This window comes from Thunnus albacares, chromosome 21, assembly GCF_914725855.1.
Source record: "Thunnus albacares chromosome 21, fThuAlb1.1, whole genome shotgun sequence".
Lineage (NCBI taxonomy): Eukaryota > Metazoa > Chordata > Actinopteri > Scombriformes > Scombridae > Thunnus > Thunnus albacares.
In genome coordinates, this window is record NC_058126.1 from 8,677,262 (window position 1) to 8,703,679 (window position 26,418).

Below are 26,418 nucleotides of genomic sequence, written 5' to 3' on the forward strand. Positions count from 1 at the left end.
ATCAAGGCCCCTCTGCTGCCTCTGATCCCCAGCTCTGTGCACCCTTATGAACTCCATGTAGTGAAATGCATGTTCACATAGGCTACTGTGTGCTATGCAAAACCACAGTGTCTGTGGCTCGCTGAGAGAAACACTGCTCCTGATGCTCAAAAGAAAGAAAAATCAATCAAACATTAAGAATTAAAATTTAAAAAAAAAAAAAAAAAACAATTAAGGGGGAATTTTAACTTGTGTGCAAATGTCTCGCTGCAATTATGAAGCAGAGAAGGAGTCAGAGATGAATTAGAACATCCACTAAATGGAATTCAGTTTGATGATAAATCAGCATCCCACTGTCAAGATCACGGTGTGAAAAAGGTCACTTGCTTTGAATCATTGCTTTGCCGGCACTAAAAAATGCGAAGGCCAACGCAGTGTAGTGAATTCTATTTTCATAAACTTAAAAACCTGAATCAAAATGAATTAAACTGCTCGTCTAAGGACATTTCCATATTTCACCGCGGATTTTCTGATTAGCATCTGCATGACAACAAGATGCGGCTCATGTGTGGCGATTTCATCATGATTCTCCTCCTGTGTGCTATGCATGACTGAGTTCAGTGTTTGTGCAGTAATAAAGCCATAGACATATGTTATGACAGCTCTTTAGCTGTGAGTACAGCAGCATGTTTTCTTTAAATGTCCACTGGGGAAATCAATACCTTGTTTAGAGCTGAAATTGACCAGTCAATGTTACAATCATCTGTTTCCAATGACAGTGAATGGCAGTTACTGGAATTATAATGTCATCTGTCTTTTAGCAGTTTATAGATCTGCCAGTAATTAACATTACAGATCATTCTATCCACTTGTTTTGCCATGACTATCAATCCATATATATCCATATCTTATATGTATATAAATAATGATCCCCAACCAGGGGTACTTGTGTCTCAGGGGGTCCATCTGCACATGAGAACTACAGACGGGTGACAAATTAAAGAAAAAACTGGAATAAATGAATGGAGAAACATAAGGAATGCAGATGCTTTCACACAGGTGCACTGCATGGTACAATTACACAATTAACATCCCATCATGCTCTGTGACATGTATAGAAATGCTGAGCAGGCCCAGTTGATTCTGATTTTGTATCAAGATGGCAAGAGGAAAAGATCTAAGTGACTTTGAAAAGAGGGCTCATTGTAGGGGCACGGATGGCAGGAGCTTCAGTCACAAAGACTGATCAACTGGCTAGTGTTTCAATGGGAACAGTGACTAAAGTGACATCTATATTTAGATCTATGGGAAAGACATCATTGAACCCCTGCAGGAGATTTTGAACCGTGTTAGACAGCGCTGCCCACCACCATCATCAAAACACCAAATGAGGGAATATCTTCTGGAAGAATGGTGTTCGTTCCTCCAGTAGAGTTCAGAGACTTGAAGAATCAATGCTAAGGCACAGTGAAGCTGTTCTGGGGGCACGTGGTGGCCAAACACCTTACCAAGACACTTTATGTTAGTTGTTTCTTTAACTTGTCACCTGTCTGTAGTTGGCTAGCGAGCAGAGATGTGTAAACAGTTAGCTAAAAGTAAACAATAAACAGTTTAAATATTAAAAGAAATATGTCATATCAGCAGAAATGTTCATTTAAGGCTGATGCTGATATTTCATTTTAAAGCCTTTATCGGCTGATACCGATGACCAATATTATCGTGCCTCCCTACTGGGAACCACTGTATTAGAACAATAGCTATTCGTGCAAATAGCCTATGAGATGCAGTATTTACTGTAGTGACAAATAGTGTAAAAATTAAACCTTATTTTAATAATGTTCCATAAGCCGTTACAGTATCCCTTCACTGTTTTCCTTGTTAGGCTGTGAACAAAAAAAGACCCATCAAGCAGTGAGTCACAGGGGAGCAGATAACTGTAGGCCAGGTGAGCGGAGGTCAGAGCATCCTGATGGGTTGGATGTGCGGTAGGGTTGGAGGGGGGGGGCCTGAGGTGAAGGAGATGTAATGGAGGCATGGCGGTTAAATGCCGGGGCTGGCCGTGGGATCCGGAGGGAGCGGGACGCGGGCCACATCACCTCAGGCATCTCCTGACCGCGTGTGATTGATGGGGAGGAGCTGACGAGCCGAGCTCCCAATGTCACTCTCCAATTAAATAACTCTCACCGCTGAACTGCAGCCCCTCCACCACCTCCTACGATAAACCTCCCTCTTCTCCTCCCTTTCACCTCTCCCTCTGTTATCACACACCCACTCTCCCTATGCACTCTCTTTCCATGCATCCTTTAAGTTGAGTTCTTATTTAGTCCAGCTTTCTATGCTCTTCTCCCTTTTATCTTCTTGGCATTATTCACCCTTAACTTTCCTCTCTTTAGTTCTTTTCTCTTTGCCTCCAACAGCATTATTCTTCCTCTTCCTTCCTTTTTTTTACCTTCTCTGGCATGTGAATTGTCCTGTCTCTAATTTCAGCTTAGCCAACTGCTCTTCCAGGTATGACAGACAGAGGCTGCTCTTTCTATTAGTTTGGGTCAGTGCTCCCTTCCTAAGGCTGCATTCACACCAAAGCTGGCAATCCAGCACCACGATGTAGGGGGCTACAATGGTGGGGGAGTGTTGTTTGAGGTACCGGTGAGACAATGAAATTGATCCAGGAAGTTGAGTTGGAGTTGCAGATTAATGCTTTCAAGGACTTATCAGAAGCCCAAAAGACCATGCAGTGGTTTGAAAACTCACAGACAGGATTGTACAACTCTGGAAAGTTTTCACAGCAGCAACTGTTTTATCTTTTATCTACAATGATCACTAGGTAAACAGCTGAATATGGCATTAATGGGCATTTTGGCAAAAGTTGAATCCGGCTCAATTTCTTACTGGATGCCACTGCCTTTTTTCGCTGAGCCCTATGTGGTCCCCACTGCTGCAGCAAATGCACTGCCCCCATTCAAATGAATGGGAGGACTGGTGTTTTTCAGGCATTGCCAGATTTGGTGTGAATGCAGCCTAAATGACAGTGCAAAGGAGACAAAAAGAGCTGCACAATAGTAATGTATTCTGCCTAAGGAAAATGCAAAATCCATGCAGAAAAATACACAGAAGATAATCCATGGGTGACTAATGCCCAGGATTGTGTTTAAAGTGAAATGTGATGTTTCCTCATGTGAGAGCAAGTGTATATACTTTGTGTCGGTGATCAGCAGAAAGCACCTGCTCAAAAACAAACATCCGAGTTCAAGCTGTTTACTTTGACAAGGCTTGAAGAGAATAATGTAATACTCTGTGCAAATGCATGGTATTAACTGGAGCTGCTGGTGCACACTGTATGTTTACTGTCACTAATTAGGAATGTAACTAATACTGGTTGGTTTTAAAGGTCTGTGAGCATAGAGGTGCAGTAGTCTAGTGTAGAGAGGCTAGTCCAACGCTGCATTCCTCTGTCACCACAGGAGTGAAGTTTGCAGCTAATTGGATGAAAAACAAAACTCTGAATAGAAATGGGAGCCCAGATATTTGTGTGGAAATGCACGCACAAAGAAAATGTGTTTTTAAAGTCCGTGTAAAGCAATAATAAATATGTGTTCTGAGTTTGTCACACCACAGAAAAATGTGTAATTAACCACCCAGCCAAATTTGAATGATTACAAAAAAAAAATCGCCAAATATATAAAATTAGGTTTCAAATTTGTGGAAAAATAAGCAGTGTTCTCTGCTCTGAAATGCCGGGGACGTCTCCGCTGAAGGCGCTGAAAACATGGTTCAACTGAACAGTCTCTGAGTTAACAACACTCATAATAAACTCATGTAATACACAATTTAAAATAGGCCTTTTTTTGTAGGTGTAAGGCAAGCAACATGGACGATATTGTAAAAATAATATAACATTAGTTTGTTTGTTTAATTCGACACATATTTTGTATGTAAATGTGGACTTGTTTCAGTAAAAATGTAACTTAAATTACTAGTTAACAAGCGAACCATCACCAATCATCCTTATGTTAAATTATCGTTTTTTTCAACAGAGTTTGGTGCACTTAACATTATTCACCTCTCTGCTGAAAAGTCCTTGGCGGCTTCATTGCAGCCGTCACCCCTGGGGCAATTGCCTCTCACGCCGTGCTTTTTGGTGAAGTGCTGCCCTGCAAATACTCTCCCTCTGGCTGGGGACTGCCCAGCCGGTGATGAAGCCGCAGGCAATGGTGTGTTGACTCTACCCATCCTCCCAGTTGGACAGCCGGTGCTGAAGCTGAAGCCGCCGGTGGCTCCACCCATAAACGGACTCTTCAGCTGCATTTAAAATAACTCCTTGAGCGCTAACACTGAACGAAACTGGCACCATTCACCAATAACAGTGGATTATCCAAAGTGAATATGAGTTGGCTCTGAGGAAACTTTGTAAAACTACCTCTAGTCTTTATATAGTGGGGGGAGGGGTCATGCTAGTAACCCCTCTACGTCATTGAGCCACCACTTCAGGCTTGCCCAAAAAATCCTGAACATAGAAATGGTGAAAAACAGTTTAATGAAATAACTCCACAATTCAGTACTACATAGTTCACTGTCTTTTAACATGTTTTCAGGAATTATTTTCTAACATGTATAATGTGTTTAAAAAGAAATCTCTGATTTCCCTCCACATGGACTCTAAAAATTCAATCTGGAAAGTGTGAATTATGCAGGAAAAAAAACAGAAAGGAGCAATCAAATGAATGAATTATCTAAAGATGCCCATAGGGACCATGAATGACAATAAACATACGGTGCAACATTATGCAAAATATTAATTATTTTAACATGTGTGTTGGCCGGATTTAATTAATTCTCAAGGTGAAGGAGGGATGCTAAATTCCTCTCATTGGTTGAAGGTGTCAAGAATTCTGTATTGATTTTCTCTTCACCAGCAAGGCAGTCATTTAACAGTACACATGCCATCTGCTGCCAAAAACTTGGCAGATTTGGAAATTCGGTTCTTCATTCCTTCTGCCAAAACGCTGCGTGTGTTTTCTGGCTCTCTCCACGCCAACTTATTTTGGTCAAACTATTTCGATAGGCTCTCTCCAGTCCGGTTAGCGAGGATTTGGCTCAGATTAGAGCGTTTCCTGTCTCGCCCGGCGTTCTGAGTCCCCGCTGCTGCTGCGCGTCCCCTGTTGCCTATGTAAGAGAGAGATAGATACATACCCAAAACCCTGCAGCTGGGGTTCCCTGCACAGAGGCAGCACTGCGCAGGAGAGACGGAGGGAGAGAGAGAGAGAGCAAGCGGGAGAGAGAGAGAGAGAGAAAGAGAGACAGAGAGAAGGGGGATCAGACTTGCCACATCCCTGCCAAGGGTGAGCATTTACGCGCGATCCAGTAGCAGATCTCCAGCAGCCTTGCTCTGCCATCAGGACTAATTTCATCATGAAAACTTTCAAACTCTTTATCCTGACATAAGCTGATTTTTTTTCTCTGTGTGGTGCGTGGAGAAAAACCCCAACTTTTGCCACCAGACATCATCTGCGCGGCGGTGAAGTTATTCCATCTTCTTTTGGTGAGTAAATCCAGTAGATTTCAAAGCGCATTATAAACCCTTGTAATCATGTGTCGAGTTTTTCATCCCCACAATGCATCCCAGATAATTTATGGTCTACTTAGGTATTCTGTGCATTTTTGTCCCGTCGCTTATTCTGTAATTAGTATTCCATGGACACAGGTTTCCTGCGGCGGTCGCTCACATAGATGTTTACTGTCGGTGTTTTTCTTGGTGCCCGATTCCCATCATGTGCTTATTTGCCACTATCAGATGTCGCCTCCTGCTTTATTTCCCAAAAAACCCCGAAGTTGTTGAGATGTTTAATCGATCTGTGTTAATGATACGAGCTGTTTCTTTTTTTTTTATTATTATTGGAAAACGTCTCCCATCGATCCGGGAACAGGTGCGCCTTGAGAACTTTTTTCTGCATTGTGCAGGTGTTGACAGCTAATGCGCAATGATTGATACTTAACAGGAGGGTCAAAGCAGTCAGGTCACATCAGTACATAAGGCCGACCAGAGAGATACCTGCTGATTTACACCGCAAAGAATCCACGTCAAAGAGTCACTGAGTACAGAACTGGGCTGCGAAATCCCATTTTTTTTATATGGACAATTGAAAAAAAAAAATCTGCCGGCAGGGTAAAAATGGAACTCATTTTTAATCAATGTGTCCGATGAATTTTCTAAAATTAAAAGATCTGCACTATATCAGGCTAAAATACTGCAACATGTTTCGGAGGAAATTCATGAAACTAATGACTGCAGTGGGAATAAGTGGAACTGTACCAGCATGACACAGAATGTTACATTTGTTTAAGGACAAATAATAGAATAATAAAATGGTTTATAAAGATGGATATTTATTGCAGTGAAGGTTTGTTCTGAAGCAAAATGCAACAAATGACTTTAGACCTCTGACTGTGCAGATGTGACGATAAACTCTGCTTGTGTTTGCAGCCTATTAGCCCTATAATGACCATACTGAGTGTAATACTGTATATGAAAGAGCATTTTGCACCCATCTGCACTACTTGTTTTGACATTTTCTCATCAGGATGCTGAAAGGACTGAAAGTGGTTTAATTTATGTCTGTAGAATAACTTGAGGTCTCACTGAACTACTTTTAAAAAAAATGTATCGGAAAAACTTAACAGAAATACTGTTTGCTTTCATTATGGGGATATTGATAAAGTCCATAATTAACATGAGGTTGGATGTCTCATTTTTAATTCACTTTTTAATGTGTCAGTTGCTTACTTTTTGGTACACAAACAGTGCTTCATTTTGCAACTCCAGCATAAATTTGAAAGTGATTTAATTGAGGAAAAAAAAGCAAATTCCTATCTCTGTTATCATACGGCACATGTGTTCAACCTTATAAGCAGGAGGATCGCTGCTGTCTACACCTAGCTCTTTAAAGGTGTTGAATTCTTCCTTTTTCATGCAGCATGTGACATGTACACACCGTCAGCTTCAGATCTACTGGCGAAGGGTGCGAGATGAATTCAAATGCATACGAGATGAGGTATCAAGAATCTGCTCAAAAGGGCAGGACGGTGGTTTAGTGAGTAGGGGGGACCCTTCAACAGGAGGACTCGGGTTCAAGCTCCTGCGTCAGCAAGAGTCTGGTGTGTATGTGATGTGAGTGTCCTTGAGCTGAAGATCCACCTGCTCCAGAGTTATTGTCGCTTTGTAGCTGACCCTGCGCTCTGATTTCCCCTGGAAAGAGATGAACAAAGAGGGTTCCCTGTTATAATTATTTATATGAAAACTGCTCATATGCTGCCTTTTTTTTAATTACAAACAGGGCTTCAAATGTCACTAATACACAAGAAAAAACTGACAGGTGCTAGTTTGTTTCAGCAAATTATTAGAAATCCAGATGATTGTATCATCAACATACAACTACACATACTTTTCGTTTCTAAATTGACCCCATGAACCGCCTTTATGAAGTGTCTCAAAACCTAATTGAGTTCACAGCAGTTTGCGTTGTGTGTATATTCTGACACTCTGAATGTACACAATGATTGAGGAGAATATGGATCAGAAGAAGCGTGTGATTGGTTACTGAGCACTGTAGCACTGGTAATCCTGTTGTGAGACTGGCAAATGGGATTAGGACACTGTGTGTAAGAGAAACAGAGCCGGGGGATGACTGGGAGGCTTTACATTCACGGCTGTATCTCACATTCTCACTTAATTTAGCGTCTTCGCTTTGACGCTGCCCCAACAATGAGTCTGCTCTCTCTACAGGAAGTCCAGCATGGATGTCTGTCAAAGCTTTGACCACACTGAAAGATTGATGTTGCCAGACTGAAGGTGCCAACAGATGATATTTTGTGCCGATATTCAATTATTTTAAGATAACTGAAAAGGCACCAGTATAATTTTCTCTGCAGGGTGGAAAAACAACTGAAGTATTTAGAGGATTTGGCACCAAAATGTTGGGAAAAAGAAGAACACAATTCTTTGAGTCAGGCTGCTAGTGCTTTAAGGCAGGATAACCCACCTCTGCTATTCAGCAGAAGGGGAGAACTGCCTTTACATGAGGAATACAGTAATAGACAGTTTGATATCTGATAGTTAAAGCATAACGCCTGTGTTTTTCTCACTTTTGTGCCATTCCTTGAAGACATCAGGCCTGCTTTTCCTCCTTTCAGCAGGCGCCATTCGCTGCCATTCACTCCTGTACTGTATGAAAAACAGCTTCCACTGAGTGAGATAATCCATCACAGCGAACACAACGCCTTCGTTTGGGTTCTGCCAAAGTTTCTCTGTTTCGTTGTCACATCATCGTGCCTCAGTTCAGTGTTTTTTCTGTATCAGCGACGCGTTACGTTACGCTCTGCTTACTGTCAATCACCTGACACCAACAGGAAGAAATGGAAGTCCTCACGAGAAAGTAGTCTCACAAAACACTCTCTCGTCACATCAATCTCTTTGTTTGCCAGGGAGCAGTTCATTTCAAGCTAGATTTGTTATTATACGCTTTAAGTGTTTTAAATGATAAACAATTAGTTTCTTTTGGAAAAAAAAAATATTTCTATTGCTGCATGAATTGCTTGAAATTTTGAACAAATAAATCAGACAGTAAATCAGGAAAAAATAATTGAATAAAAAGCCTTACAGAGCACATTGTGACACTCTCAACCACATAAGTGTTATCTCCAGTCTCTATCTGCCTCCCATCTCTTCTAATGTTGAGGGTTTAGCAAAATGAGAAGCTTTACCTTGGCCGCTCGGCTCAAACTGACCCTGCGCCGATCTTCTCTCCCATAATACCACTGCTGCAACCTGCCTTCACAACTCGTGCTGCCCTGCAGCCAGATCTGCTCCACTTTCCACCTCTACCATTAAATTGTCATGCAGAGGCAGTGACTTTGAATCTGTGTGGAAATGTGTATGTGTGTGTATGTGTGTGCACGTTAATGTGTTCGAGCCTGTGTATTCTTGCTGTATCTCAGTCTCATATACGAAATGCAGATTAGAATGATTGTTTCCACAGCTCATTGGAGAAAGTTTTGCCTTATAGGGGTTTGTGTGCTTTCTGAACCTTGACCAGAAATCTAAAAAAAAAAAGGAAAACATTTCAAGATGCCTCTGTGAAGAATTTGAACATTTAAATGAAAGATTTTTAAAGCAAACTCTCAAGATTCTTCTCGCAGACATCTAGGTGTCTGGCGAGGTGAGGAGCACGCTGTTGTGATTTATTTAGGTGTTAATTATTAGCACCAGATAATGACTTCGCTATGGCGAAGTCATTACAACAAATCACTTACACAGGATGTGTGGTGTGCTGTTTTTATTTTGCTAGGGGGAATGCAGAGCAAGTAAAATGAGAACTGGAGAATCTGTGTGGGAAGAAAGAGGTCACTGTATGCCAAAGCAATTACCTTCTTAGTCCTGGGCCCTGCCAATACTCTGCGAAGAGGAGAGAGAAAGAGAGGTCAGCGAGGAAATAAATATACGTCCGTGCGGTCAAGCTCTCGGTTTTCGAAATGTCTGCTTTCAGAGGGCTTCGTTTAGATGGCATTTCTGAGTCAGTATCATCCCAAGAAATTGCATGAATTTATGAGCCAGCTTCCTTTTCTGCTGCAAAGCTTCACCGTGTTTTCACATTCAAAATATTTATTGAGGGAATGTGTTGGAGTCATTGTTAGGTGTCAAACCAGACAGATAATACTGGTGATATTATGAAGTTCATGTAATTACCCAACTACTCGGGACTGCCAGCTTGTGTTGCGACATGAAGAACATTATCTACCAGAAGCTGATGCTTTTCTCTGTTTTGACAAGTCTTCATGTTCTGGCATCTTGGGGAATCTGTCACAGCATGACGATGGCAAGAAGACAGATCCCCTTGCATGTGCTTGGCCGTCAAACAGACTGCATGGAGTAGAGGTCAGGAGCGCTTGGGCCATCATGCTGCTGACAGCTCAGATTTATTTTTAATCTCGGTGATGAGAGCTTGCCACACAGATCATGTGGCTTGTTAGTGTTGAGTGGCAAGTCCCGCCACCATTACGCCATGATCTTATACAAAGAGAATGTGACAAAATAACGACCTTGGTGAGGTAAAGCCCAGATAATTGGGAGCCAGCTGAATGGTGTTTGATTGTTATTCCGTGCAGCCACTGTTGTTTCTTTCTGTGTGAAATCTCTTTGCTTATGTGCATTCAAAAGCCAAGTAATTTCTCCCCCCATCTTACCCTTATTAACATTTTGACCTTGCTGGATTTTTCCTTGGCGTATGTGTAGGTGAGTGTGTGTATGTGAAGGACATTATGTTGATTGTATTTACCATATTTACTGTCTATTCATTTTTGACCAATTTCTGTATGATTGGTGAAAAATGTCATTATCATTGCATCAGCAAGCACATTACTTGCTGTCTAAAGTGACTGCGGTCACAGAGGCAATTTTGCTGACGGTACTTTCTCTTCTCTCTCCTCTATGTCTTTCTCTCTCTCTTTTTTTTTCTCTTGCTCTCTCTGTTCTGATAGGTGCCAATTATATAGCCTCTGTGTTGAAGCCTCCCCGATTGCCATTGACCCTGTTAGCCAGCTTTAATGTCAACTCACTGGCTCCAAAGCGGAAGGAATTACCCCACTTTTAGTCTCCAATCAGGAAAAAAAGAAGAGCAACACAGCAAAATGCAGAGCTTGACTCTTTTTGAACCTATGCGCTCTGTTCAGGGTGTGACTTCACTTGCTTTTTGGTGAAACACAGGGTCAGGACTGTGTGGATAAAACCCTGAGGGTTTTGACATTTCAGCTTTGCCGTCTATTTTTAAAATTTTGCTCCTCTTCTGGCCTCAGTGCTTTTTGGAGGGGGCCCAGATGATGGGGTGGTGTTGCTCAGGCATATGCAGAGCCCTGGCTCTCCTGGCACTCCTGCTTCCCTTGCGGGAGAGGGGCTGCTGGGGGCTGAATCCCAGCTCTGGGGATCTGGAGAAGTCCCCACGCTCTGATCCAGGCCCCTGGGAGGTCCTGCACAGGCACAAACGCAGCTGGGTATGGAACCAGTTCTTCGTGTTAGAGGAGTACACAGGAAATGAACCACTCTATGTTGGCAAGGTAAGTGATCTGTGACTGTTAATGTTAATAATCAGTGTTGCACGGCTTAATGATGTGTTGTAACAGACTCAAAACAATACATTTGCAAAACCAACATTTTCAAATGTTTGACTAAACCAATCTCTGTCGAAAAAAAAGCTGTGATAAACTGATACTCTATGTGGCAGCAGGTTTATTGCACCTGTACAGCACTACACATATCAATAACCTCTTACCATAATGACCTGCAGAATCTGGGACACAGCAGAGTTTTATACAGAGTTATACATATTCCCTATGCCCTATATAAAATCTTAAACAAATGAAAGACAAAACACAGACAGTGTAGGAAGGTATCCAACATTTTATTCCAGCCAGTCTGAAGTATGTGCTTATACAAATGTGCAATTTTAGTTTAGAGGCCGCTGTACAATGTGACAAGGTAATTTGCATTGTAATCAATCCATAGAAAAAGGTGTATATTACCCAAATGTGTCTTTGTACAGTAGGTGTTCTGCCAAGGTAGTAGCAGATAGATCAAAGTAATGCATGTTTTGGCAGGTAAATAAGTATGAAACCCTCCCAATGACATTTAAAGCTAGGCACAAATGGCATAGTTAATGTGAGAGTACATTGACAAAGTGACTAATCTTACATAAATGAGATATGGTTACACTCCTGTTCTATTATGGATTACATTTCCTCGTGTGAAAATGTATGCAGACCAGTGGGGGAAAAAAAATTCAGACACTTCACTTAAAGAAAAGTAGGAAAAAGGCAATGTAAAAATACTCAATTACAAATAAATGCAGTGCAGTGAAATTTTATTTAAAAGCAAAATGCATCAACAAAAGTGAACATACTGGTAGCGCTTATTTTAACCTCCATCACCCACCCAATTTTAGCATTTATAAGCAGTAAATAATCAATCAGTAAATGGTTTATAAGACACTGTAATGAAGTTGTAAGCATATATAAGGAGTGAGTGTTTAAAACAGTACAAATACTTTACAAGGCACTGTAAGGATCTGTCAAGTGTATAATGATAGTGCTACATTATACAGTATTATAAAGCATTTATCTACTGTTTCTATACCAATCATTCATGCCCGCAAGAGTTCTAATTGTTGATAAATACATTAATTGATACTTAAAAATGTACATAACAACATAGGATTAAGAATGTCCTTACATGTTTACAGCTACATTATAGTGTGTTTTAAACCATTTAGTTCTTTGCACAATGAATTAAAATGTTATTATATATAACGTAATTTATAACAATGTATCATGTTTTATAATCTTTTGTATGTAAAATAGAAGTATTCAGACCTTTTAACATCTAACATCTTTAAGTGTTATTTATTAACTAATTTATTATTATTAATTTATTAATTAAAACGTCATCAGGACTGTGTGGATGTGTTTTGATCAGATTTGATTGACAGCACACCACACGACCCACCAACTGTCATCAGATTGTGACAGAAATGCTGCCAAGTCCTGATTGGTGTGTGGAAGTTTGTGACCTCACCTTTTTCCCAACTGAACCCCGCCCACTTCACACCAATGAGAAGAGCACAGAGAGAGAGAAAACAAACAGAAACAACCAAAACTGTTTTAACTTAAGCAGAAAATAATGTGTTCATATCGATTCCCATTTATGTTCGTAATAACAATCTGACTGAGAGAATAACTTCCTCAGGCCTTTAAGTACACTAGTTTAGTAAATGTATTTAGTCACATTCCAGTACTGTAAGTAACTATAGCTATAGCTGTTAAATAAATGTAGTGTAAGAAGTAAAAAGTACATTATTGCCCTCTTGAAAGTACTGAAGTCGATGAACAATGCAGCGTAACATTGGGCTTGTCAAGTAAAATACAGAACAAGTACCTCAAAATGTAATTAAGTACAGAACTTGAATAAAAGTACTTAGTCACATTCCACTACTTGAAGTAACTATGGTTGTTAAATAAATGCAGTGTAAAAAGTACAATATTTCCCTATGAAATACAGTGGAGTAGAAATAGAAAGTAGAATAAGATGGAAATACTCAAATAAAATACATGTACAAGTACCCCAAAACTGTACCACTCAGTTACCACCACAGATGCAGACCTAATTAACATCCGCAACTTCAAGTTTATTGAATCGTATATTGCCCTTTGTCAGATTGTTGGTTTACATCACAGTGATTGGTGTACATACAGTAAACCCTGCTCCCCAGCTTTCAGCACCACTGTGGAAATGGACAGCTCCTGTCTGGAAAATAGCTCTTGCATGTGCGGCACAGGCCAGATGGGTCTTGGATTGGTCTCTAGATCCCTGTTATCTTGGAGAATTTTCTGGTCTTATTATTAAATTAGTTTTCATCTTTCCGCTCATCTGCAGGATAATCATTCTCATCTGCATGTATTTGCGGGGTCTGCTCTCACAAGCCCATTTCCTTGCTGTCTCTGAACTGGATTAGCGTCTCCAGCTGGAATTAGGATACATTTGACTGTCCTATTGTTCTCCTCTCTATTTTTGCCAGAGGGATGCTGGAGGAAAGCATCTAAATCACAATGAGTGTATTTGTGACACTACTGGAGTTCAGCTAAAGGTCATTTCTTGTCAAAGCCTGCACAGCATAATACCTTCTTGTCTAATCTGTGTGTCCGCTGATATCTGTTATATCTTACTGCTGAGGAGAATATTTTGTGTCTATGAACATGTAGTATGATTCAGATGTTTGGTCCTTCTCCTGTGTTGCCCATTTGAAAGTTAAAGACGAGAGGCCAGTACAGTACTCAGGAATTTCGAGTGCTTCTTTTCTTTTACAAACACCTGTGTCTGATTGCTTTTCTTGTTAGTAAATCCCGAAGGACTTGAGCAGACTGATTACTTATTCATAGATATGTAGAGATCTGCATATCCACATGGAATATACACAAACTCATTTTCTAACAGGTAGTCCTTTTATTTTTTCAATACACTAGTGCAGTGCCCGGTCAAAATGTGCATGTTTGGAACGGGCCGATTGCTTGTTATTTCTTTAGAACCGCATATATATGTATCAATTGACAAATGTATCAAAACAATAAGGAATTAATAAATTACATGGTTTAAAGCAAGACAGAAACTTCACCAGCGAGACTAAACTGAGGTTTAACTGTAGAAGCAGTTTATGGTCTTCCACTGGTTGATTCTACTGCCAATCAAACACATCTGTGCTCCTATTGGCTAGTTTTGCTGCCTCTTCCTCTGTTTTTTTTTTCCTCCTGTGTATGCTTGTTCTTCTCTGTTGAGCAGTTTAACTGAGCGGGGGGCATGCCTTTGTCCTGCTCAGCCAGTCAGAGCCCAGAAGCCCAGCCCCACTGTGAAATGACGGTGTTTATATCAAACAGTCCCTGCTGCACTCAGACATGGAGCTGAGTGGCTCGCTGTTTGTTTATTCAATTTATTAATACGAAATGTCCAAAGTGCACCAAATTCGACACTGCACGTCCTTGGGTCCCCGGCAATACATCCGCCAAGTGTGAAGTCAATTGGATGAACAGTTTTCGAAATACGCAAAAGACACACATACATACACACAGACAGACAGACAGAGATTCCTGCCTTTATAGTTAGATATATTGGTTGATCTTTTATTTCATTCAGTATTCGTGGCTTCACAGTGGTATTACTAGCAGTGAAGGTGAGGACAACTACATGACACTATAGCAGAAGGCATGTAAAAACAAAAATCAGACTGGCTACATCTTTACATCTGACCTCATGCTCAAGCTCAATCTAACCTCTTCACAAATATGAAAAATCTGATTCATTGACTCCCCACGGGCAGAGCATGCTGCCTGGGAGCTTGAGAAGCTGTCACATTATTTGTTCCCTTAGATCATAGTTGTCACATAGTGTGTGTTTGTTTGGTATCACAAGGGCATGCTGCTGCTGTAAAAAGTCTGGGCGGGACACCCTGACCTCGTGACTCAGTGTGAGCGACATTGAAGGTCCCTGCCATGTCAAGAAAATGCCCTTACTAGAAATGAATTCTTCATGTAGCTTCTACAAAAAGAAAAAAAAGAAAAACAGATGCAGACGGAGCTAGTTTTTCATACTCAGCTCTAAAATTTCCAGCAGGTTATAGACAGAAACACCAGAGTGACATGACCAGTGATTGCTTTTGTCAGATGTATCCGGGTATCTAATATGACAAACAATGGGAATCTGTGTCCAAACAATGGCACAGTCACTGCACAATTTGGTCATTTGTTTGGCTGGAAGCAAAGAGAAATATGATATAGTCAGTAGGAAATGGGAAGTCATCACTTTGGCCTGGCTGCTCCCTTTGCATCTGCAGTCTGCTTGGCTTTAATGCATTCTGTCAGATTCCGAATTTCACAACCAAATGTCTCATTATACTTTGGCACTCTGCCTCGGGTAAGTGTACTGGCCTGGAATCAGCTGCAGTCACATCAAGCCAGTGGAAACATACATTAAAGAACCCCAGACTACACAGCCTCCACCACAAATTGGTGACGCACATATTTAAACAAGCGAAACGCTGGAGAAACTCATCCACTTAACAAACACTTACTGGTAAACATGATGTGATTAACATTTTCTGCAGGGTATTCATGTGACTAAATATTTGCAAGTGTTGAAAAGTACCAATTTGTAGCTTCTGCTGAATAAGCGATGTTAGCAGGCGTTCAAATTTGTAACAGGGACAATTCAACTGTCATGTTTAGATCTTTGTTTTGTTAATGCACCACCTCTTCTTTCTTTGCACTTCGGAATATTTTTTCCACTCCATTCAATAACTTTTGTAAAGCTACTGCTACATGCTATTAAGCACATATCTTTTTTTTTTTTTCATAGATCTATTTATATTCAAGTGACTCCAGATATTTGCAGCCTCTGAGGCAAAGAAGTGTTGCTTCACATCACGGGAGGTACAAGCAGACAGACACAGCCCTTATGCTGAATTTCACTTATTTATAGAGATGTCTTCGAAATTGGCAGTCTGACTAACCATCCGAGTAATGGATGGACTTATTTCACCTTATGATTCAGGCAGCATTCAGGCGGCATTAGCGAGGGCTCTACTGCAATGGTCACAGAAGGATTTCTTCCATACAAATAACAGAATCTCAATAAGAAGCTTGAAAATGGGAAAACATCTCTTGATGGAGGAAACACTTATAGCTTACTATCAAATCTTCAAGTGTGACTGAAAAAAAAGAAATCACTTGTCTCAAATGTTGCAACAGGAAATTTAAATTTTCCATCTGTTTTTGTATTTTGGCTTTGCAACAAGTGTTGTATTTGTTGCAATAACCATTAGACATGCTTATGAGCATGAGTCATATGTAATTTCTGACCTGATAGCCAGAACCTGGTGTTGTGCGTGACAGTAATTCACTTTAATAATCAAACAATATGCATTATGGCCATCAGGGATACTCCCACAGATAATTACAATGGAGCAAACACAACATGTTACTATGCAAGCTACTTCATTAGCATTCTATTAGACGTTCACTGTCAAATGGGTTAGAATCATAGAGCACAGGGCGCTGCTGCAAAGGTCAGTGTGAATAGCATCTACTCACACTCGCTGGTGCCGCAAACACGTCGGCGCAGCTGGGGAGTGGTGAGAGCAGCATGTTGAGCTGGGGGAGGAGGGTGATTCAAGCTGACAGGAGGGACATCATACACACAGTACCCAGGGACAAGAGCTCACAGAGGGGGGAGCTCATGAGGCATCCTGGGGGCCTCTGGGATGGTGGGAAAGCCTTTATCTGAGCCAGGGAATCAAAGAGGATGAAAACAGTAGCGTACAGTAAACTAGACTAGAAGGTAGTTATCAGGAGGGTAGGGGAAAGGACAGGAGAGGAGCATTGTTTACACTTGCACTCTCTCTCACGTATAGTGTCAGGGCTGGAGTCAACATCACCAAGGCAATTTTCAGATGAAGGTCTAGTAAAGTTGAAGTCAAAGTCCACAAAGGGTCATGGCAAAGTCAAGACAGTGAAGTTTAAACTGAAAATGACTCAAAACCAAAAGAGGCAAAGAACTCTACGTTTCTTACAGAAAAAAAGAGTTCCTTTAATGGATCAACAGAGATATAGATCAAGCCAACGACTCGGTTACAACTGACAAATTCAAGGCGAAATAATCAAATAATGACTGTCGAATTATCGTATTTTAGGGAGAAAAGAATTGTATATTCAAATCTGTCCTAAAGATCTCTGCTGCAGTTCATGATACATCCCTCGGTTCACCAAGTTGACTTTAATGGACTCCGACTACAAGTCACTTTTTATTAAGCAAGCTACAAGACACACATGCATCCTATCATGTAAGATGCAAACAGGTTAAAGATAAACCAAATGCAAGTTTCAAAATGCGGTCACCAAGAGATTATATGAGGTTGTGAATGATGACAGTGGCTGTCTATAGAGATTTCAGCAGAAATATGACTGGATTATGTATCAGGTCTAGGGTCAGTTTTACATTATGAATTATTGACATAGTTGAGATGAATAATCAGCATGGTTACAAATCAGCTCTGTACCATTTAACTGTTATGGGAGAAAAATGTAAATGTTGAAATTGTTGTACATTTAAATTTGTTTTTTTAAGAATTATTCATTGTACATTGTACAATAGGCTAAATTATCGTATAAATACAATAATTATCATACACCTGGCAACACTGTGAAGAATGCCTTTACCTTCTTGGTACAAGGTTTGAATTTTAAGTATTTGAGAACTGACACATGCTGGTCAAAAGAAACAGTGTTGTTTTGTGGCATCTTGTTGTTGCAAATGAGGAGTCATTGGATCTAGCAGTGTCCTATCATTCCGATTATAATCAGAAAAAAATCAGAAAAAATGGCAATATTCAGTGCAGAGATGCACTGATCTGACTTTTTCAGTCCCGATACCTGGGCTTTGGGTATATAAAATAATAATAACAATAAAGTATCTGATACCAGATTGGCCCATTGTCATCAATACTCGATATCAGTATCGGTATCAGTGCATCTCTAATTCAGTTTTTGTTAAAAAAAAAAAAAAAGATGTGTCATCATTACTACCTACTGATTGGTAGAGCATGTATTTGAGAAACTGGGACCAAGTCAGCAGACTTTTTGGGAATTATAAAGTTACATCATTATTTTCAGCCCTTTAAAACTGAACTACATAAAAAATGAAATTAGTTATGAAAACTCCTCCATAAACAGCACACAAGGTCTGGTTTTAAAAATCTCAGGGCACCCTTGGAATTGTTTTGGTGCTATTTTTTCTTTTACTAATATCACTAATTAAAAATGTCATAACTCAACATGTGCTCTACCAAACGGTTGAGAAGACAATTAAACGGTTAACATCAAGAAAGTTACCCATTTTTGCCCCATTTCACAAAGCTTCCAAATCTCACATGAAAAACATGTCGACGTTTTTGCCAAGTAAAATGCCAAATCCCACACAGGCGTTCTTAATTAGCCAGACTGGTTAGACCTCCAGTCAGGTGGAAAATTTGTGGAGCCATGCTGGGAGTTACATGATGTCACCACATTTTGTTGTATTAATAAGAATGATGATGGTGTAAGTTTTCCCGTCTAACTAGCAAGTATCTTACACTCCACGTCATCTGAATTAACTAAAAATATGAATATCAAAATGTACATGAACTGCAGCCTATATTAAACAAAGTTTCCTTTGTTTCTTGAACAAGACAAGTATGCATAGAGATGGAAGACATGAAAAAATGGTCTTGGTCCTGTACAGGATTTACTTTTCATATGTTTGTACTTGTTACAGAAGCTGTTTGTCTCTTTGCCAAACTTAAGTTATTATTTAGAGAGTGGATTTACACCCCTTGTTTCACCCCTTGGCTAGGCTCTTCAAATTTATGGTGGTCTCATGCTAGCTTGCTTAAAACAGGAGTACATCATTTTGGCATTTGGATGTAGTGTACAAGATAAATGCTCCCTCTTCTAGCTAGTAATGTTAACTCAATTAAATATTAAGCAATATTATGGGCAGAACGAGCTGTGAAATGGTTTGAAGTTGTTGTGAATTTTATTTAATGTTTTCTGTCTGTATCCTCTTTTATGTGCTTTTTTTTTGTCTGAATATAGGGCTGCTGAAGTTTCCTGAAGTGCTGATGTACTGAATTTTAGACATCCCCAACAGGTCTGATCTTGAATAATTCAAGAGAGGTCTTCAGCCTGTGCTGAAAGTATAGACGTACTGTGAATACACACAAAACTTAAGTTTTTAGATCTCTTTATTTCCCTGTACAAAGTGGATAACAGATGGCCGGGAGGCTATTGTGTTTCATATAACGGGGGTATCAAGCATCCCCCTGCACTTCAATGAATAATGTAAGCATGGCACGGCCCAACTGCATACAGGTAGTTCATGTATTATAAAGAGGTTGGTTAAATTTCTGCCACTTGTTCCTCCCAGAATGTCGTGCGACGTTTTAAAAGAGAGGTTGGAAGACAATTTACCTTAAGTAAAATAAAAAATTGCATTTAGTCAGCTGGGAAGCAGAAGAAAGACATAATATGAGAGATACAGGAGAGAGTTGGTCAAGCATCTGTGTGCAGTGGATGCTTGACTACAACTCTCAAAATGTATTGAGGCATTATGGGATGGTGCTCATTTTTCATGGACTGACTAATTGCTTTTCACGTGGATATCTGTATGAAATTAGCTGTTTGATCTCAGTGTATCTGAAATGGGTTTTCATACAGCCTGATACACCACTAGACACAACTTGAGGCATTACAAATGTTTCCTTAAAGACCCCCTTCAATGAAAATCAAGTTTTTAACCTTGTTAACGTGTTTTTCATACGCTACAAGACACATCACGAGTGAAATAAGCAGTCACTGCCGTGGCTGAGCATTTCCGCTTTGAAACTGAAGTGTACCAAAGTCAGTCTCAAAAACACGGATTCAGTTAGGCGGGATTTCTTACATCACAAATCTAAGGAACCAATCATTTATAATTAAAGATAATCATATGCAGAGTCTACCTCCTCAAGTTTTCCCCGACAACTGATTCCGATCTGTACGGAGTACAGAGAGAGTAGCAACCCGACGAGCTGAAAAGCCGAATCCGACATATTGCTGTTTAGCCAAGTTTCCATCAGGAGAAAAAAACAGTCTCAGTCGGATCAGATCTGTTTTGTTACCCAGTGAGAGAACTTCTAGCCTGGTCATGTTAGCTTTTAGCTTGGCTAGCAGACCAGCCCGCTAACCCCTCTTTTGCTGCCGTGCGCACCGCTTTCCCTCGCCTCTGAGCCATTGTAGTCTGCTACGCCAGGCCACTGCCGCAGGGTGTTGTGTCTAAGCTTCGGTGGAAGTGAGGCGGGTGAGTTGTTGATAATGTTTGGAAGTTCAGTTGAGCTGTACCTTCTTGGCCTAGTTGCACCGGTCATGTTATCTGCAGAGTCCCTTACACTCTTTACAGTACACCATAACCGGGAGCCAGAGAAGCCGCTGCACTGCTGCACGCCGAATATTTGCATATTCATAGATTCTGGAATTTTTAATGAGGGAGAAGGACTAGATATTTTAAAGATTTTAAAGTGGTAATTATACTTTTTTGCTGAAAAACCATATCAGACACACATGATTTTTCCAACCAGAGTATCTTTATACATCTTAATACATGCTGGAGAGGATCTTTACAGGGGCATTGAGTTTCCACATCTCTATTATTCCTCCTTTACTCCTCACAGAGTCAGACAGTTGCTCATTGTGTCGAGGGTGTTTCGAGATTGATTCATTATGTATTACCCTCTGCTGCTTATAGGACCACAGGTTTAAAGTCTATCAGATCTCCAGTGAATCTGACTCTTAACAAACATTTTCATTTATCTGAAGCAGTGTGGTAATCTGATTATTCCCACTTTCTGCGGTAGTCTGATTTCAGGAACATCCATCGAAGAGCCAAACCTGGTTTCCTTTTTCAGGTTAAAGCAGGAAGAATAATTTGATTAACACAGCTAAATTTCAGCTGGAGAAACATGTTCAGTATTACCTTGTCTGGGTTTCTTGGAGTTATTGCATGTAAAGTCATGTTGTGTACGACTAGAGGAGGAACATATAGCATCCCCTTTTTGCAATAATCAATTGCTATAACAAAATGGCATGAATGGCATTTTGTGATTTATAGGTGAAAAAATAATACAAAGTCTTACTAATCATTTAAAAGCACTCAGTCTTGTTTACAAAAGTGCACAGATGTAGGTTTGATTTCAGAATTGGGGAGATGCAATAAGGTCAGAAAATCTGTATACTAACTATGCAAATAATATAATATAATAAAGCACTTTTCAAAACATGTTTACAAAGTGTTTTACAGACATAAAAACAGAAAATACACAGTTACACAGTGCAAATAGATATTAAAATAGAAATTATGATTAAATCGGTATTAAAATTGGCACTATTAATGCGCTAACCACATAACCATTGTATTTCCATGGATTGTATGGATATTTCCATGGTAACTAAACAGAGCAGTCTGCTTTACTTACTTGTCCTTGACTGATTGATGCTCAACTCTAGCAGCTTTTTAGGAGAATATTGTATGGCTGTAAATGAAAATAAATATTTTTTTTTTAATTTAAAACAATCTGATACGACTTAGAGTTACTTTTCTCAGCTTTTTCCAAGATACAGCAGCCTGTATGTTACCTGAGAGATGAAACCGGGGTGAAAATAGTCAGCAAAACACTCTGTGCCACTCTTAAAGCTTAATTAATATGCACTCAAGGTAATAATTAAAGGCGACTCAAATGAGCGTATCAACATGTTGATCAACTTGTGATAGCATAGTTCAACCAAAGTGCTTGTCAGATGGTTGAACAGCGTCCAAATCCCCTCCCTCCGCACCTTCCCAGTGTCAGAAATTGGTACGATTGCATCCGACAATTTTGTACCTACTTTTTGCAGCAGTTAGTCGGATGATTGGAGGTGAACTTCTCTCTCAAGCTCTTTTTTCGTTCCCTAAGTGATTAATTCTGTCACTTTAAATGTGTACAAAGGCGTGCAATTTGTCGTGTCTTTTCATGTCACAAACACTTTTGCCTTTAGTCGTAGTCGGACGACACTTTGCATGAACTACCGTAGCCTTCACAATTTTTCAAGTCTGTTTTAAAACAAGTCTGTCAGTTGCCCAAATGAGCATTGAAACAGCCTTTGCTCGCTGTAACCATTCCTCCTGTTCATACTGACCTTTAGAAGATCTATAAATGTGCTTACAATGTAAATCCTCGTTTTCTGCAAAAATACATTTAAAGGTTTTTGTGAAGATAATATGAGGTTTCAGTCATCTGAGTTAGTCAAATTAAGTGGATGTCTTCCATGGTTACCGTCTTTTTAGTAAAAAATTCCCTGGTTTTGTCTCAACGGACAATGTTTTCCTGTTCAGCTACAATAGTAGGATATTAACATAAAGAGGGAACTCACTTACATTGACAGTGCATTATGAAGGCATCTCTTAATGGCCAGTATGAACAAGAGGAATGATTACAGCAAGAAAGACATGTCACTGTTCATTTGGGAACCTGACTATTGTTTTACGACAGATTTGAAAAACTGTGAACCTGTCTTTTAACCTGTTACTGACACTATCCCACCTGTGGGACACTTTAACCTTGGTGGCTTTATTTTCAGGATCACTTATACTCATTCTGACTTTTTTGAAAATGTAAAGAGTTACCTTTCAAATGAGACCAGGGTTATGACTGTAATCAAAAGGGTTAAAGAACAGTTACCTTTTTTTATTGTGGGGACATTATTTTCTGGCTTGTGCACAAAAATGGGCGTGCCTGGTAAGAGGTTAACCTCATCTGGGTTTCTTGAAGTTCTTACATGTATCATGTTGTAAAGTAGCTTTTAAGGAGGAAAACAATACACCATCTCAAAGGTTGATCCTGACGTCAGACCAGTTTTTGGAAAGAGCAGAGGGAAATACATAACCGAGTTACCTGACTTTCTCACCTTAACCTGATTACTCAGTGTAATCTGCTTTTATGTGTGTGTGTGTGCATGTAAGCGTGTTCAAATTGCAGCTCGGCTAAAGTAACCTGATGCCTTCTATCTCATCCCCTCATCCCCTCCATGCACACACACACACTCATACACTTCGTCCTACCCCAACACCCACACCCTCCTCTAGACATTTACCATCCAATGGATGAAGGGACCCTAATATGCTAAAACCGGGGATGCATTGGCCACCTCTCACTGTAATTAAATTCAGTCATAATGAATCATAGCCCCTAATCCTAAAACAGGCTATATTTCCACAGGGAGGAGAAATGACCTACATGTACTGTACTGGAAAAGCTCTTAGTATAGCCTTTCTACTACAGCTTTCTTACTTGGCATTCACTCTGAAAACATGACAAACACACGCAAACCTCCCTTTGAGCTGTGTTGAAAGTAAATGACTTGTGCAGCGTGCTTATTTCCATATCAGTGGTGTTCATTTATATTTGTATATCACACAAAGCATCATTAACAAAATCAGGTAGCAGCTTCAAAAGATTCATAGCAAGTCATGTCACAGTTTATGAGTATTTCTTAATAATGTGGTCAACTACTATTTTTTTTTTCTTTTTTTAACTTTTTCTGTTCTGGTTTCAGCTAATGTTTTGTGACTTGAATAGCAATACGATGTGCAATGGCTCATTGCTCTGTGGAGAAGAATCTGCGCATAGTAACATGAGGCAATTAGGGTATTGTATGAGCCAGTCATAAGACTAATGCTGGTGATTCACAATGGTGCCTCTGTACCTTTGCTCTTGGAGGTGTATTTTATCATTTGCAGACCATGTTGGTTGCAGCCCAAGATACTGTCACCGGTTCATTGTGTAAAAAATACACTTGGCAGCAGGAGAACACAGCAGCGGGAGATAATGCATACTTTGTTTTTCTGTTTTGAATGGCCACAGATAGAGAAGAAAAAGTGCTCTTGGTTGCAATGCAGGGAAGTCAGTTAATTACGATTTCTATCTTTGTTTCGCATGTTTGAGTCAATGTGTTCAATTATTAGTCTTTTTTAAAAATGTAATTGCACATGGGTACTAATTGCATCATAGAATGTAAAATTTCAGCTTTTAATTCAAGCTTTTATTCATTCCTAATAATGGGCCTCCACTTTCAATCACTGGAAAACAGATGTTTCATCTGGGCAGACTGGCTAGTGTTCTTTGGTAAATAATTTATTCCTTCCTTTATTACATGTCTGTCTTTATAGAAAACTGAGAGCCTACAGCTCAAGGCTAATCTCAGCATGCTAACATGCATGCTCACAGTGTGAATGCTAACATGCTTATGTTGATTGTGTGTTAGAATGTTTACATCTGCTAATTAGCACTAAGCATAAAGTAAAGCTGGTGAGACTGATGAGAATGTCATTAGTTTGGCAGGTATTTGTATTGGAGAAATTAACATTTTGACCCAATGATGGTGCTAGATATATATAAAGTATGGATATATAAAGTTATGGGAGTATTTAATGTTAGGAAAAAGAGGAAAAGTTCAAGGGGGGCGTTTGTACCAAATTTCAAGGCAATCTATCCAGTAGCTGTCAAGATATTTGGCAAAAAAACAGAAATTTCAACCTTATGGTGGCAATAGAGGAAATGTCAAGGAATCACCAGTCATTGAAATTTACACTGTGGGAGTTATGAAAGCCTGAACCAAAATCTGTGCCAGTCCATGTTGCAGATGTAGAGATATGAAGTGAACATTTTGAACTGCTGCTGGAGTGAGATAAAAAAAAAAAAACAAAAAAAACAAGGGATCATAAATGTCAGCAGGGTTCATCCTCTGGGGATCATGAAGGTATGTGCACAATCCAAGAGTTGTTGAGATATTTCTGTCTATAGCAAAGTGGTGGACTGACATCATCTTCCCCAGAGCCATCCCTAAAAATACATGCATGACAGCTAAACTACATCTGATCATGAAAGTCTAGCTAAGGAAGCTAGTCTGTGTATTTTCTTTTCAGTTGTATTTCATTCAGAGCCCAAGCTTAATGATCAAATGATCTAGTAAATAATCAGAATGCAAGAAGTGACCTTTGGTGCTCTCTCTCCTCATCTGAGGTACAGGCATGGCTGTAAAAGGATAATTGCTCAATTCAGAATTCAGATGCTTCAGTGAACAAAACGAACCCCCCTCATTATGGACTCCACATGGCTGACTTTGGATATTTGATCCAGTTAGGGTCAGACTTTTGGAGCCCAAAGCTAATTCATAAAAATATAACCACAATAACTGTATTGAAGAGAGCTGGTGGCTGAATCAATTCTGTTTCGGTTTCTTTTATTCTCATACCCCAAAGCATTCATTCAATTTCAGGGACAACAGGGATAAGTGGATCTTTGCTGGTTGGAGAAAATGTTTGGTAGTAATTTTTCTTCGCTTCCTTGTACTGGACTCTAGGTTTGTATGCTCATCATGAAAAAGCAAGGCCATATTCTGAGTGTGAGTGTTAAGTATGTCATTTGAATTTTCTTTTATACGGCATGCACATAACTAAGTATAAACTTTTCTGTGATCCTTCTATCATTTTTTTTTATGTTCTCCTTTCTTTACTTTTTCTACTCCATGGATGTGACTCCATCAGAATTAAACTTTCGACAAAAACATCTACACAATACTTGTACTTTCAGTTGAAAGGACCTTCACCTTAGGCAGGCGATTGCTTCTGGCCTATGTACAATGTAAACTAAAGGTGTAAGACGAATTATTTCCCTTCCATTCAGACCAAAATTCATTCCATTTCAGTCCATTTTTTTCCTGCCAGTAGATATTACATTGACACAGCCGGAATTCAGTTGAATTTAGAGGCTCCAAAGAAGTTTGAGGGATTTCTGTGAAGATATCCTGTTCTTGGAACCCGGCCTATTCATTTTCTATGGAGGAGATGAGTTCATCGTCTGACAGTGTTAAATTATGCCAGGGGGCTAAGGCTATGCAAAGACTATGGTATGATTCAGAGATGGATTGGGCTATGATCTAGGGTTGTTATTGAATTTGGCTCTTGATATCCCTCACAATGAAGAATAGAGTCGGGAGAGTGATTTGCTCTTTTTCTTGGGTGAGACTAAATATATTCACTACTGGAGGGATTGTGTACACATCAAAAGTCTTCCTTCCCAAAGGCCCTCTCATGTTGGGGTTTAATAAGGTATTTTATTGTTTGAAGTAGTACTGCTTGTTTGAGTTGTTTATAATCCCTTTGGATCGTAGCAGCACAGTTGGTATTGTAAAAGAGATGGCATTATCCGTGTGTTTTCTTTTCTTTTTCACCGGCACCAAGCTTCAGTT

General features: G+C 39.8%; 1 protein-coding gene across 1 annotated transcript in view; it reads left to right on the forward strand.

Annotated features, from left to right (window-relative positions):
• The first annotated feature begins 4,627 nt into the window (after positions 1-4,627).
• The window catches only part of LOC122972953 (cadherin-7-like), a 112,655-nt gene continuing 90,864 nt past the window's right edge, over positions 4,628-26,418 (forward strand). The window contains exons 1-2 of the mRNA XM_044340385.1: positions 4,628-5,518; positions 10,510-11,082. Of these exons, the coding sequence (XP_044196320.1) occupies positions 10,846-11,082 (237 nt within the window). The 5' untranslated portion in view covers positions 4,628-5,518; positions 10,510-10,845. The remainder of the gene's footprint in view (positions 5,519-10,509; positions 11,083-26,418) is intronic.